At 50.8% G+C, this 12,399-nt stretch overlaps 1 protein-coding gene across 1 annotated transcript; it reads left to right on the plus strand.

Moving 5' to 3' along the window:
* The first annotated feature begins 2,542 nt into the window (after nt 1-2,542).
* Nucleotides 2,543-6,580, plus strand: LOC135813536 (uncharacterized). Its single transcript, XM_065326628.1, has one exon. It carries the CDS (start codon nt 2,543-2,545, stop codon nt 6,578-6,580), a length of 4,038 nt encoding a protein of 1,345 aa, XP_065182700.1.
* The last annotated feature ends 5,819 nt before the right edge of the window (nt 6,581-12,399 follow it).

Here is a 12,399-nt window from a genome sequence, read left to right on the forward strand (position 1 = left end):
CAGCGAATTGAAACGAAGGAAGATAGAACTTATTAGAAGGCATACGGAGGTACCAAAACCTATTGCCTGTCACATACTAAGTGCCATTTAGGGTTGACAGCTGTCAGCTGACAGCCTCAAAAATTTGAAAATCTGCTCAAAAAACTCTCGATCAGAACTCTGCGCACTCTCAAATGGAGCGCACAGTAAAAAACTCGGCGACGAAGAACGCTTCGTATCGACGCCCTGGACTGAATTCGGCACGTCCAACAAACGGAATAGTGTTCTCTGATATATTCTCTACGTGCTGGGTATGGTCGCGTTTAGTTGGAAGCTCAGTGCATCACCACTTTCGATTTTGAGACTTGGCCGATGGACTATTTGGATCAGCCCGGCGTGGTGATGAGATTTTGGACCCGGGAGTACTAAAAAACTGCTCGCATCCCAGGGTGCGTAGATGGTAATAAGCGCGATACCACATAGGGGTGGAAGTCGGGGACGTGGTGGCTAGACCTGTTGCCTTTTTTCTCTGCTCAAGAACAAGTAGGTTGGTAGGGGACGTGGTGGCTACACTATCACTCCTTTGCTGAAACGCGATGATCTTATCAATTTTCGCCTACATCAGTGTGACAGTACATGAAGGCCTCGTGCGTACTGCGCTACGCGCCTTGGCCTGCGCCAAAAAAAACGGTATTTATACTATTATTAATATTATTAAAACCGGTCAAGGCGACCACTCGGATAAGGCGACCACCTGTCCTAGAAGAAAGAAGACCACTGAAACCAGGACCACGGGATGTTATTTCCAGTCAAATGACCCCGGATAAGGAGATCACCTGGTAACAGAGACCACGTTTGTCAGGTCCCTTGAATTGAGCGGTCGTCTTAGACAGTTTTCACTGTACATGTACTAGTATAGTAGTAAGCGCGACACCACCTAGATGTATACTAGGCGGCTAGGCCTATTATTATGGGCGGAGGTCGCTGTTGAACAGCTCGTTCATAGCGTGTACCGCGGCCTCAATGCCTGCCTTCGTACCAGCGCAGATCTGTATTATCCCTGCCTAGCTAGTACAGTCTGTATCGGCTATAGACTGACCGGATATAAGAATATACCGGCTACAGTGATACTCGTACGAAATATCAAAAGCAAAACGTATTTTATCCAGTACAAATATCACTATAACCAATATTATCGGATGTAATGATATATCGGATATTATGATGGCAACAAAGAATCAAAACATGCATAACACACTTTGTTCCAGTAGATCCCGTAGGTTACCGTTTGCTCGGTCGATGTATTGTGTGCTGACCCGGCACATGTGAGCATGATGCTAGTACTGACTAGACACTGTTAGGACCTGTCTAGACATGCGATTGTCTGTACCGTAGCATTAATCTAGTACATGCATGGCATGCAATACCTGCCGGATCATATGACGGAACTGGTTTGCTGATTGGCTGTAGGTCTGTTCGCTTTATCAGCTGTGCTTTTGTGAGAGTACCAGTTTCACTTTGGAGAGGAGAGAGTTTTTTTGTCTCTTTGGAAAGCAGAGTTTTTTGGTCCTGGAGAGAGGACAATAGCAGAGTTGGTATGTCCGTGCCAAGGCACGATGATGTGTGCATACTATTAGTCTAGAGATTTTCGTTCAGTTACGAAGAACAGAAATAAATACAGTCTTCTTTGGAGCCCAGATTCCGTGACCGAACAACTGGTCCTTCGAGCCGGATTCGAGTCCGAGGCAGTAATCGGAGTCGATGGAAAAAAGAACGAGCGTCAGGTCGACGAAGGGTAGGCCTCCTTCGCGATATGGAGAGTGGGATAGTGTCTCCCAAGTTTCCAAGAAATCCAGTAAGGAAGCCGAACTGGAACTCGCGGCCAGGATACGCGAGAGAGAGTTGCAAGCTGCTGAGGAATTAGTCCAGCTGGAGGCTGAGGCGGTCGAAAAGAGATTGGAACTCAACAGAGAGTTGGTGACCAAGCGATTGGCTGCAGACAGAGCAGCGCTGGAGTTGGAGCTCTCAGAGAAAGGCTCCACCGCGAGCAGCCGCAGGAGTCGGAGAGATGAAAGTGCACGGAGACTGTCCCACGCAGGTGTTGGACAAGGGCTCACGACAGAAGCACTCGTGCGCCATCATCAACTCCTTGAGAAGCTCAAAATTACCAGCGCAGAGTCTGGGAGAGCAGGGCGCGCCTTCAGCGTGGTGGACGCAGTTGACATCCAGCCGACCAAGCCAAGACAAACACCAGCTGGTAGTCGGCCTCCATGCTTGAGTGCTGTGGATGTGGAACGAAGAAGTCCCCAGAGCTGGCTACCAAGTAAGACCAGAACGGTGGAAGTGGAAGCTGGTCGAAGTGACGGACTGCCATCCACAGTGACACATGCACAGACAGTCCATTGTCATTGATGGTCCAGTGAGCAGCGACAGCGCTAGCGGCAGTCAAGTACATGCAGGTATGTCTGGTGATAGTGCAGTGAATCCTGTGTTGCAGAGTAACAGTTTTGCCCCAGTAGCTGTGGCTAATACTAGTAACAACGCACAACACAGACCAGGAAAGATGGTCACTGTGCAGTCCAGCTTTGCACCATTCACCACAACTAGTCTGAAGCCACAACTGCCCCAAGGCCCACAGTATCAGACACCAGCTAACCAGAAGTATCACCCTGCTGTGACATCTCAAGTGCAGCCAAGTAGCTACACAGTCCAGCAGAAAGTGCCTAGCCAGCTTGGACAGGCCAGAGTAGTGAGTGCAAGAGGTCAATCAGCCAGACCCACAGCCAGCAGCCAGAATCCTGCAACTACTTTCTACCCACCGTATGTACAGCAGCAAAGTGCACCAGCAGCTGCACAGAGTCAGTTGGCTACGCAGTGTAGTCAGCCAGATGGACGACGTCCATATACATCACCAGCTGCGAATCCTGCAACTTTTTACACGCCATATTATGTACAGCAAAGTGCACCAGCAGCTGCACAGAGTCAGTTGGCTACGCAGTATAGTCAGCCAGATGGACAACGTCCATATACATCACCAGCTGCTTACCCTCATGCCGGGACATACAGATCCCATTTGAAGCCGTTGAAGCTACCGCAGTTTGACGGAGCGCCAGTGAACTATGTCCCTTGGAGACAGAAATTCATGAGTTTGGTGGGAACAGACCCCCACACAACTGAGCACTACAAAATGGCGAGACTGAGAGAGTCACTCGCCGGAGGGAGTGCCGAGGAACTCGTCCAGGACATTATGGACGGAACAGGCGCCTTTCAAGCAGCATTGGTGGAAATAGAAGCCTGGTATGGCGGTGAGGAGCGACAACTTGAGCGTCACGAGAAAGATATCCTGACGTGGCCCAAGATTGACAACGCTAAAGCCACCGACAAGCTAAAGAAGTTTGCTCTAAAGCTGCGGAGTACCCTGGTCAACATGAAGTCGTGTGGCATTGCTCCCGGCCGTGAACTGTACCTAGCAGCAACCCAGAAAATACCACCGACCCTCCTGCTGAGGTATTTTGAGCTGCACGAGGACCGGAACTGCGATGTTTGCAACTTTGCAGACTGGCTACTGAATCTGGTTCATATGCTGAGGAAGGTAGAGGAGAGGCAGGCAGAGACCCACAAGACACCCACATCAACGGCAGTGCTGCAGAAGTCACAGAGCCGACACGATCATCGACCACATAGAACGTTGGCAACTACAGCAGGAAATGAGACGCCAAAGGCCAGATGCAAGAAGTGCGGAGAGGGCCACGGCTTAGCTGACTGCCGGGCATTTGCCACCTTGTCAACAGCAGACAGGTGGAAATTCGTTAAGCCGTTGAATGTGTGTACCTGCTGCCTGCGCGTTGCTGGCCATCGTTCTGCTGAGTGCAGGAGCAACCCATGTGCTAAGTGCGGTGGAAAACACCATGACATGCTCCACGTTGTGAGACAACAGCAGAGCTACAGCAGGAAGACGGACAAAGAGCCAGCCAGCATGAATCAAAGCAATCGACTGGACAGTCCACAGCGAGGCGGTGGATTACGTGAGAAGCCACAGCGTCCATCCGACACAGCAGCGACGGCCACAGCAACCACCTGCACCGCTAACACCGGGGTCCATGTTGCATTCATGACTGTGCCAGTCAAGCTGCAACACCAAGACCAGATGTATGATGCAGTGGCACTGATTGACTCGGCATCATCGACCAGCTATATCAGGGCTGACGTTGCTGAGAGCTTGGGTGTCAGCGGGCCAGATGAGCAGCTCACCACCTCAGTCCTAGGCGGAACGACAGTAACAGGCCGCCGGCAGAGAGTCAACCTGACCATCCACAGTCATGATGGTGACTACAGCACGGCGTTCCAAGCATGGACCCAGCCCGACATCACAGCTCCGCTACCGGCCGTTGACTGGCATCAGATGAGCCAACAATTCCCCCACCTCCAGCAACTACCGCTACCACAGGTCGACTCGCGGCAGATAGACATCCTGATTGGTATCGATGTCATTGATGTACACCGAGTGCTGGAGGAGGCCACTGGGCGCGCGGGAGAGCCCATTGCACGCCGTCTACCACTCGGCTGGGTTTGCTTTGGGCCGGTGGACATGCCGACGGGTGCCACATCCGAGTGCACGCTGCACGCATCTGCAGTATGTGAGCCATTGCTCGATACACTGGTCGCTAAGTTCTGGGAGGATGACCAGGTGGGCATGCAACCACAATCTGACAAGACGATGGCTGAGATAGAAGCAGAGCACCTCGTGGCTGACAGGATGAAAATCACTGATGGTCGTGTCACGACAGGCATCCCTTGGATTCGGCCAGACCACCAGCCACAGCTGCCGCCAAACCGAGCCATGGCAGAGAAGCGGCTGATCAGCCTCGAGCGATCTCTTCTCAAGAAGCCGGACTTCCTGACCAGACCGGAGACAGAGTGGCCGCTTGTGGAGCTTGATACCCCTCCGCCACTACCTGGTGAGCTGAAGAAGAAGCCATGTATGACATTCGCCAGCCAGGTGACGCCATCTCGACTAGATCCTGCCACATATTCGACGTGGGAGCGTCTTACCAGGGTGACTGCCTGGTGCTTACGGTTCGTACAAAATGCCCGACGGCAGACTGCGACAGTCACGAGGGGGGAAACCCACGTCGACACCGCCAACACCAGTGCCCCACTAGTCTATGTCCGTTTAGCAAGCGGTCATAAGCCAAGATCAGTAGTGACAGTACCGGTGCTGACGGCAGCAGAAGTAGCAGGAGCCGAACGACATTGGTTTGCACAAGCTCAGCTGTCAGCGTACCCAGCCACGCTTGAGCGCTTACGGGCAGGTGAGGAATTACCACCATCTGACCCTCTCTACCGGCTCAACGCGGTCCTGGATGCGACGTCACACCCTGCTCTCATGGTCGTCAACGGACGACTGAAGCATGCTGTCAACCTACCTGTTGGTGTTCGCCAGCCAGTGATCCTACCACAGCGTCACCGAGTCACTACGCTACTCATCCAGCGCGAAGACGACCTCTGTTGCCATGGTGTCGGAACCCAGCACCTGCTGTCCAACCTACGACAGAGATTCTGGATTGTACATGGTACATCAGCGATCAAAAGTGTACGTGCACAATGCGTTACATGCAGCCGACTGATGAGTAAGGCTGCGGAGCAGATCATGGGACCGCTACCCAACCATCGCACGTGTGGTTCTCTCAAACCATTTACCAGATGTGGAGTAGATTACGCAGGACCGTTCTACACAAAGCAAGGGCGTGGTCGAGTGCAGCAGAAGCGGTACATGTGCGTTTTCACCTGTTTGGAGACCAGAGCATGCCACTTGGAGATGGCCTTCTCTTTGGACACAGAAGCATTCCTGATGGCATTCTCCAGATTCATCAAGCGTCGCGGCACTCCGTCCATCATGGTGTCGGACAACGGCACGAACTTTACAGCTGCCGAGCGAGAGCTCCGAGAGGCGAGCGAAGCCATTGATCGCACGCAAGTCAGCAGGAAATTCGCTCATGAAGGAATAGAGTGGCGGTTCAATCCTCCGCGGGCACCCCACTTCGGAGGAGTATTCGAAATTGTTGTGAAAGCTGCTAAGCGTGCCATCACCACAGTACTCGCTAATGCTTCGCTTACCGACGAGGAGTTGCTGACCGCACTGATTGAAGCAGAGCATCTCATCAACACTCGTCCGCTGACTACAGTCTCAGATGATGCTCAGGATGATCAGCCCCTCACTCCCCAGCATTTCCTTGTGGGACGTATGGATGCGCCTCTGGCCAAGGAAGTGACGGTGCTTGGTGAGCATCAGCATAAGCGGAAGAGATGGGCGGCAGTACAGCGATTAGTAGACGACGTGTGGCAGCGATGGAAAAGAGAGTTTCTACCATCCTTGAACCTCCGGAAGTGCTGGCGCCAGGCCAAGAAGAGCTTGAAGGTGGGTGACGTGGTGATGTGGATGAGTCCCGGCACTCCGCGCGGAGAGTGGCCATTGGGTCGCATTATGGAGACCTTCCCAGGAAAGGACAACAAGGTGCGCGTCGTGGACGTCAAGATTGGAGGCAAGATCCTGCAACGTGCCATCCATCATCTCGTTCCTTTGCCAGTTGGAAATGAGTAACAGTGATGGACATGATTATGTAGTTGTGTCACACTCGGATTGTTTTTGTTTTTTTTAGTGTGGTTTTCTCCTCGTGTGAGAGGGGGATATGTTCCAGTAGATCCCGTAGGTTACCGTTTGCTCGGTCGATGTATTGTGTGCTGACCCGGCACATGTGAGCATGATGCTAGTACTGACTAGACACTGTTAGGACCTGTCTAGACATGCGATTGTCTGTACCGTAGCATTAATCTAGTACATGCATGGCATGCAATACCTGCCGGATCATATGACGGAACTGGTTTGCTGATTGGCTGTAGGTCTGTTCGCTTTATCAGCTGTGCTTTTGTGAGAGTACCAGTTTCACTTTGGAGAGGAGAGAGTTTTTTTGTCTCTTTGGAAAGCAGAGTTTTTTGGTCCTGGAGAGAGGACAATAGCAGAGTTGGTATGTCCGTGCCAAGGCACGATGATGTGTGCATACTATTAGTCTAGAGATTTTCGTTCAGTTACGAAGAACAGAAATAAATACAGTCTTCTTTGGAGCCCAGATTCCGTGACCGAACACACTTAATAATATTATTATCGGCTATAGTGATAACTTTAAAATACATGTAGCAATAATTTCAAAGGCCCTATTTTTACTTTCTTCACGTTGCTTATTTTTATAGTGATACATGTACATGTACATGTACATAACAGGTTTTTTCATGGAAATGCGGGCACTGTCAACTATGCAGCATGCTCATTATTTTGTCAAAACACCATGCTGGAAGTATTTCCTTGCCTTTCATGTGTCGATGGAAAAAAATCAATCGTATCGCATTATAGTGATGCATCGGTTATATAATAGTGATAAAATCACGGAAATCAAAAGGGTGCGCTATAGCCGATGCAGACTGTACATTGTACTGAACTGAGTCTGTAGCTGACTACAGGTACATGTACATTTATTTTTACTCTACTTATGTCACATGTAGACGTACACGTACTGTATGACTCTTTGTCACTCCTTTGCTGACACGCCTAGCAGCTGATCTTATCACTTGAGCACTTCTAAGTTCTCACCACTTCACTTGTGAAGAAGTGACACGTACATGTCATGTACATGTACATGTACAGTGAAACCTCGTTAAGAAGAACACGGATAAGACAAACGTTTAAACGTTCGCTGTAGAAGAAATACACATTCATACATGGCACGTGCTTGTTGCCAGGTGACGGCCAATGGGCGACCAGAATAAGCAGTCAAGATCAGGCGATCCTGAGTCCTGACCGCTTAGCCGGTCAAGAACTTCAGTCAGCCGGTCAAGATCTGGAGTAAAAATTGCTGCGCGCATGCGCATGTACCATTTCCTAAAGTGCTCGACACGGACGGTGATCATTGAACATTTGTCGTCCGCCAAACGAAAGAGTTGGCCAGTACTGCTTTTGAAGTCACAGTGTTCACCGAGAAGACCACCTATCCTTGCGGGTGGCGCACTATGGCAGTCGACCTTGCAGGTACTTTTATGTGTTGGAGAAGATTGGTTGAGCGTAACGTAATGCAATTCCTGTGGAAGAGAGGAGAGGGCGTGTGGGGGAAGTGGTGTACATGTGCACGACTCAGGACTGGAGTGTGGCCATCACCTCATGATCAGTTTTGGTCCTGACTTCCACGTACCTGCGTAACATGCGCGATGCGACCACGGTAACACAAAACATAAAAATGAGAATGATGTCAACTGGCATCGACATAACCTGCATGTAATTTGCAGTATGCAGTCCAATACATGGCTGTGGGTTCAAAAGAAGCATGAACTCATGTGTGCGGTAGTCTTGGAAGGCGTGTGGCCGAACAGCGATGTAAATGTCGATAAGACCGACGCCGTGTGTGTACCGACCGTAGGAAGCGCACAGGAGACACAAGGAAAGACTCCGTCATGCACAAGTTTTGGGAAGTGATAAGATCAGCTGTTAGCATGTAGGCTTTTGACAGTGTAGCATGTAGTTACAAGTCAAGAGCCATGCGATGCGTGTACGTGTACGCGTCCGTGTGCATGTTACATACGTACATGTAACTGGAGTGGAAATAGATGTAGTGTGTTGGTGAGTTTCATGACATTGCATTGCTTTCTTCCTCCATGTACGCAATTTCCACATGTTCATTCAAACTTTCTCCAGCACTACCAGGTACATGCAGGTCAGCATTGGTTGTAGCAAGGGATGAATAGTACACAGACGATACCTGGATACTGCTTTCCGTCCATCTTCTCACCTCTACGTCGCTGTATTCTGTTACAATGGTTTATACAGGAAGCGACACATTTTTCATCTTCTACGATCAACAAGTGCTTCAAATACATCTCTCATCTATTTTTCCCTGTCCCGAAATGGCTGAACCCGTTCGTAAACGTTTTTCTGACCTATGCCGAGGTAGACTACCCGCGTCATCCACGACGTCGCGGCTGACCAGGAATATACGTGGCGTTGACATTAACTCTTTTCGGCAAGATATCCTTGAGGCTTCTCTACATGATTTTTCGGATCACAATGATGTAAATCACATGTGGAAAGAGTGGCACACTAAGTTCCTGTACGTTTTGGACAAGCATGCCCCGCTGCACAACTCTAAGCCTTCCCGGAGGGCGATACCTCCCTGGTCTGACAGAGAGCTGCACCAGCTCGAACAGCGTAAACGGCGGCTGCACAGCCGTTGGCGGAAGGATAGGACAAACGGCACACTGTATGCAGAGTTTAAACAAGCACGTAGCACTGCTCGGAATGCGTATCGGCGCAAGCGAAACGAGTACTTCTCCCGTCAGTGCGAAGAAAATGTGGCCAACCCTAGGAAGTCTTGGGCCATTCTAAATGCAGTCACTGGGCGTTCACGTCGCCGCCAAGATCCTAGTTGTAGCATCAGCGAGGTGGCCGACACGTTCCACTCCATTGTCACCGATCCCAACCGTCCTGAACAACTCTGTACCCCGCACGGTCCCGCTGGACCCTTCTCCTTGACCGAACTTGATCCTGTGACTCCTGCTGACGTCCGACGTCTCCTTGAGAAGTTGGATGCGCGGAAAGCCACAGGTAGTGACGGCATACCGGGCTCTCTGCTACAGCAGTGTGCTGACTTGCTTTCATATTCTCTTGCTGTGCTGTTCTGCACCTCGCTGAGGACTGGAACCATTCCATCCGCATTTAAATTGGCGTCTGTCGTGCCACTGTACAAGGCCGGTGACCCATCAGTCCCCACCAACTATAGACCTGTATCCCTTCTCCCAATAGTGTCCAAGTTGCTGGAGAGGGTAGTGCAACACCAGTTAGTTCGTCATTTGGACTTGACCCAGGCATTACCCGAAACACAATTTGCCTTCCGCAAGAAATGTTCCACGGAAGACGCCCTCTGTGTGCTGACTGATAATCTGCAGAAGGCGAGAGACAGTGGCAAGACCACAGGGCTGTGCCTATTAGACATGTCGAAGGCTTTTGATAAAGTGCACCACGACAAGTTAATTCAAGACCTCCTTGCGGTTGGAATTTCTGGAAAAGCCCTTAGTTGGTTCGTCGACTACTTGTCCGGCCGCAAGCAGCAGATCCTCATCTCGCCTTCAACCAGCCCTGCTCTGGCTTGCACCTGCGGAGTGCCCCAAGGCTCTGTTCTCGGCCCTGTCCTCTTCAGTATAATTATACACACGCGGTGTCCCTTTGGTTTCCTCGCCTGTGCCAAGTGTACAATTTGCAGATGACATAGCCCTGTACGACTCCCAGGCCTCAGCGGCGGAAGCGTCCAGAACCCTCACCACAGCGGCAACTGCTCTGGCCGGTTGGCTGAAGTCCCGAGGCCTCATCTTGAACGCCACCAAGAGCCAGGTTCTGACTATCTCTCCCCAGCAGCATGTACAGGAAGTAACAGTCAAAAGCGGCGACTGTCTCCTCCCCTCAGCGTCTCCTGCGCGCTACCTCGGCGTTCACCTTGACAATCGCCTAGATTGGGACACCCATGTAAACTATGTGGTCACCAAGGTTGCCAAGAAAATTGGCGCCTTGTGGCGGGCACGCCGAAGCCTATCAAGACGCTCTCGTCAGGTGTATGTGAAGGCGGTCATAATGCCCGACCTGCTTTATGGCTCCTGCTGTTTCTCAGCCGCAATGCGAGAGGGTCAACTCAAACGACTGCAAACCACGCAAAACAGAGCCATCCGCTGTATCGATGGCAACCCGCCCCGGACAGCCATGCAGCCGCTGCTCACTGCTCACTCCCTGTACCGTGTCAGCGAGCTCTACAGGCAGAAAATATTGATCACCATCTGGCGGTGCATCCACGCCCGCACCAGCCCTGTGCTGGCCCAGCTTCTGACCCTGGCACAAGGCACCCCTACCCGCCATCAGCAGTCAAATGGCCTACTAAGCCAGGCAAACCGTAGCCGCCGCGGTCAGCGGAGATTTTCTGTTGCTGGTGCTCTGCTGTGGAACGCTCTCCCTGGTGAGGTCCGCACAATTACCCGGCTACCTGAGTTTAAGCATGCATGTGTACCATACGCCTGTAGGGAGTAGTTCGAGTTGCTGCTGATCGCTCTGCTCTCCCTCCCCGTGCAGTTCAGTAACCCGGACGTAGTATCACAGATACATCGTATTCTCTCTCTCCCCCCGTTTACCCGCAGTTATTAGTATCCTATTCTCTTACTATGTGCTGCCATAGCTTTTACTATGTTCTTCCATAGCCACTTCTAGGCTAAGCCTTCGCCGTCATTTTATTGGGTCGTCATCCCGTTTGAATGTGCGAAGTGAAATAAAAACCAACCAACCAACCAACCAACCAAAGACTCCGTGGTAGCGGGTCGTACGCCGAAGAGTACAAAGAACAGTACGAAAATCTGGGTGTCTGTGTTAGAAACATTCATGAAGAAATCTAGTTTGGCGTTGGACCTAAACAGATGCTCCAAAGATGACCTCTGCCATGTGCTTTGTAAGCGTTACGTCAGAATGAGGAAGAACAAGGGTGACTTATCATAATTTCCAGTTCATGGTGAAATAAATAATTATAACCAGCCACTTTGAACTTGATCTTTCCTGGACCGAGCGCTGTTGTTCGTCGGTTGTGCCGTAGGTGCCGAGTGAAGTAACAAAAAGTTAGTTGTTCGGGAGGTGGGCCATGTATGAACCACGATCATACACAGTTGCGTCGGGCAAGCCGCTCTGATCTGGCCCTCGGTCATGTGAGTGATCTGGCCCTCGGTCATGTGAGTGATCTTGCCCTCGGTCGAGATCACTAACAGACCTGGGGCAAGATCAGAGCGTCTTGCCCTCGCAACTGTGTATGATTGTGTATCTCATAAGTCATAACTTGATAGATTACTGTATGTCAGCAGTCAGCTGGTCAAGATCTGGAGTCAAATAGCATTGCGGTGCACATGCGCATGTACCATTTCCTAGGCTAAAGTGCTCGACACGGTCAACATTGAACATTGGTCTTCTACTGAACGAATGAGTTGGCCAGTACTGCTTTGGAAGTCACAGTGTCACGTGAACGAGAAGACCACCTAGTACCTATCCTTGCGGGTGGTGACGTTTCTCGCTGGGGAATGCGCACAATGGCAGTAGAAGTAATTGCAGGTATAGCGTTTTTATGTGATGGAGAAGATTGGTTGAGCGTAACGCAATGCATTAATGCCGGGCAATGCAATAATATTATCTGAGGAAGAGAGGAGAGGGCGTGTGTGGGAAGTGGTGTACATGTGCAGGACTCAGGAGTGTGGCCATCACCTCATGATCAGTTTTGGTCACTGACTTCCATGTACATGTAGCTGTGTAGCATGCGCGATGAGACCTAAACATAAAACATGTACAACTTCAAGGACAAT

This window comes from Sycon ciliatum, chromosome 4, assembly GCF_964019385.1.
Source record: "Sycon ciliatum chromosome 4, ocSycCili1.1, whole genome shotgun sequence".
In the NCBI taxonomy this organism is placed as follows: Eukaryota; Metazoa; Porifera; class Calcarea; order Leucosolenida; family Sycettidae; genus Sycon; species Sycon ciliatum.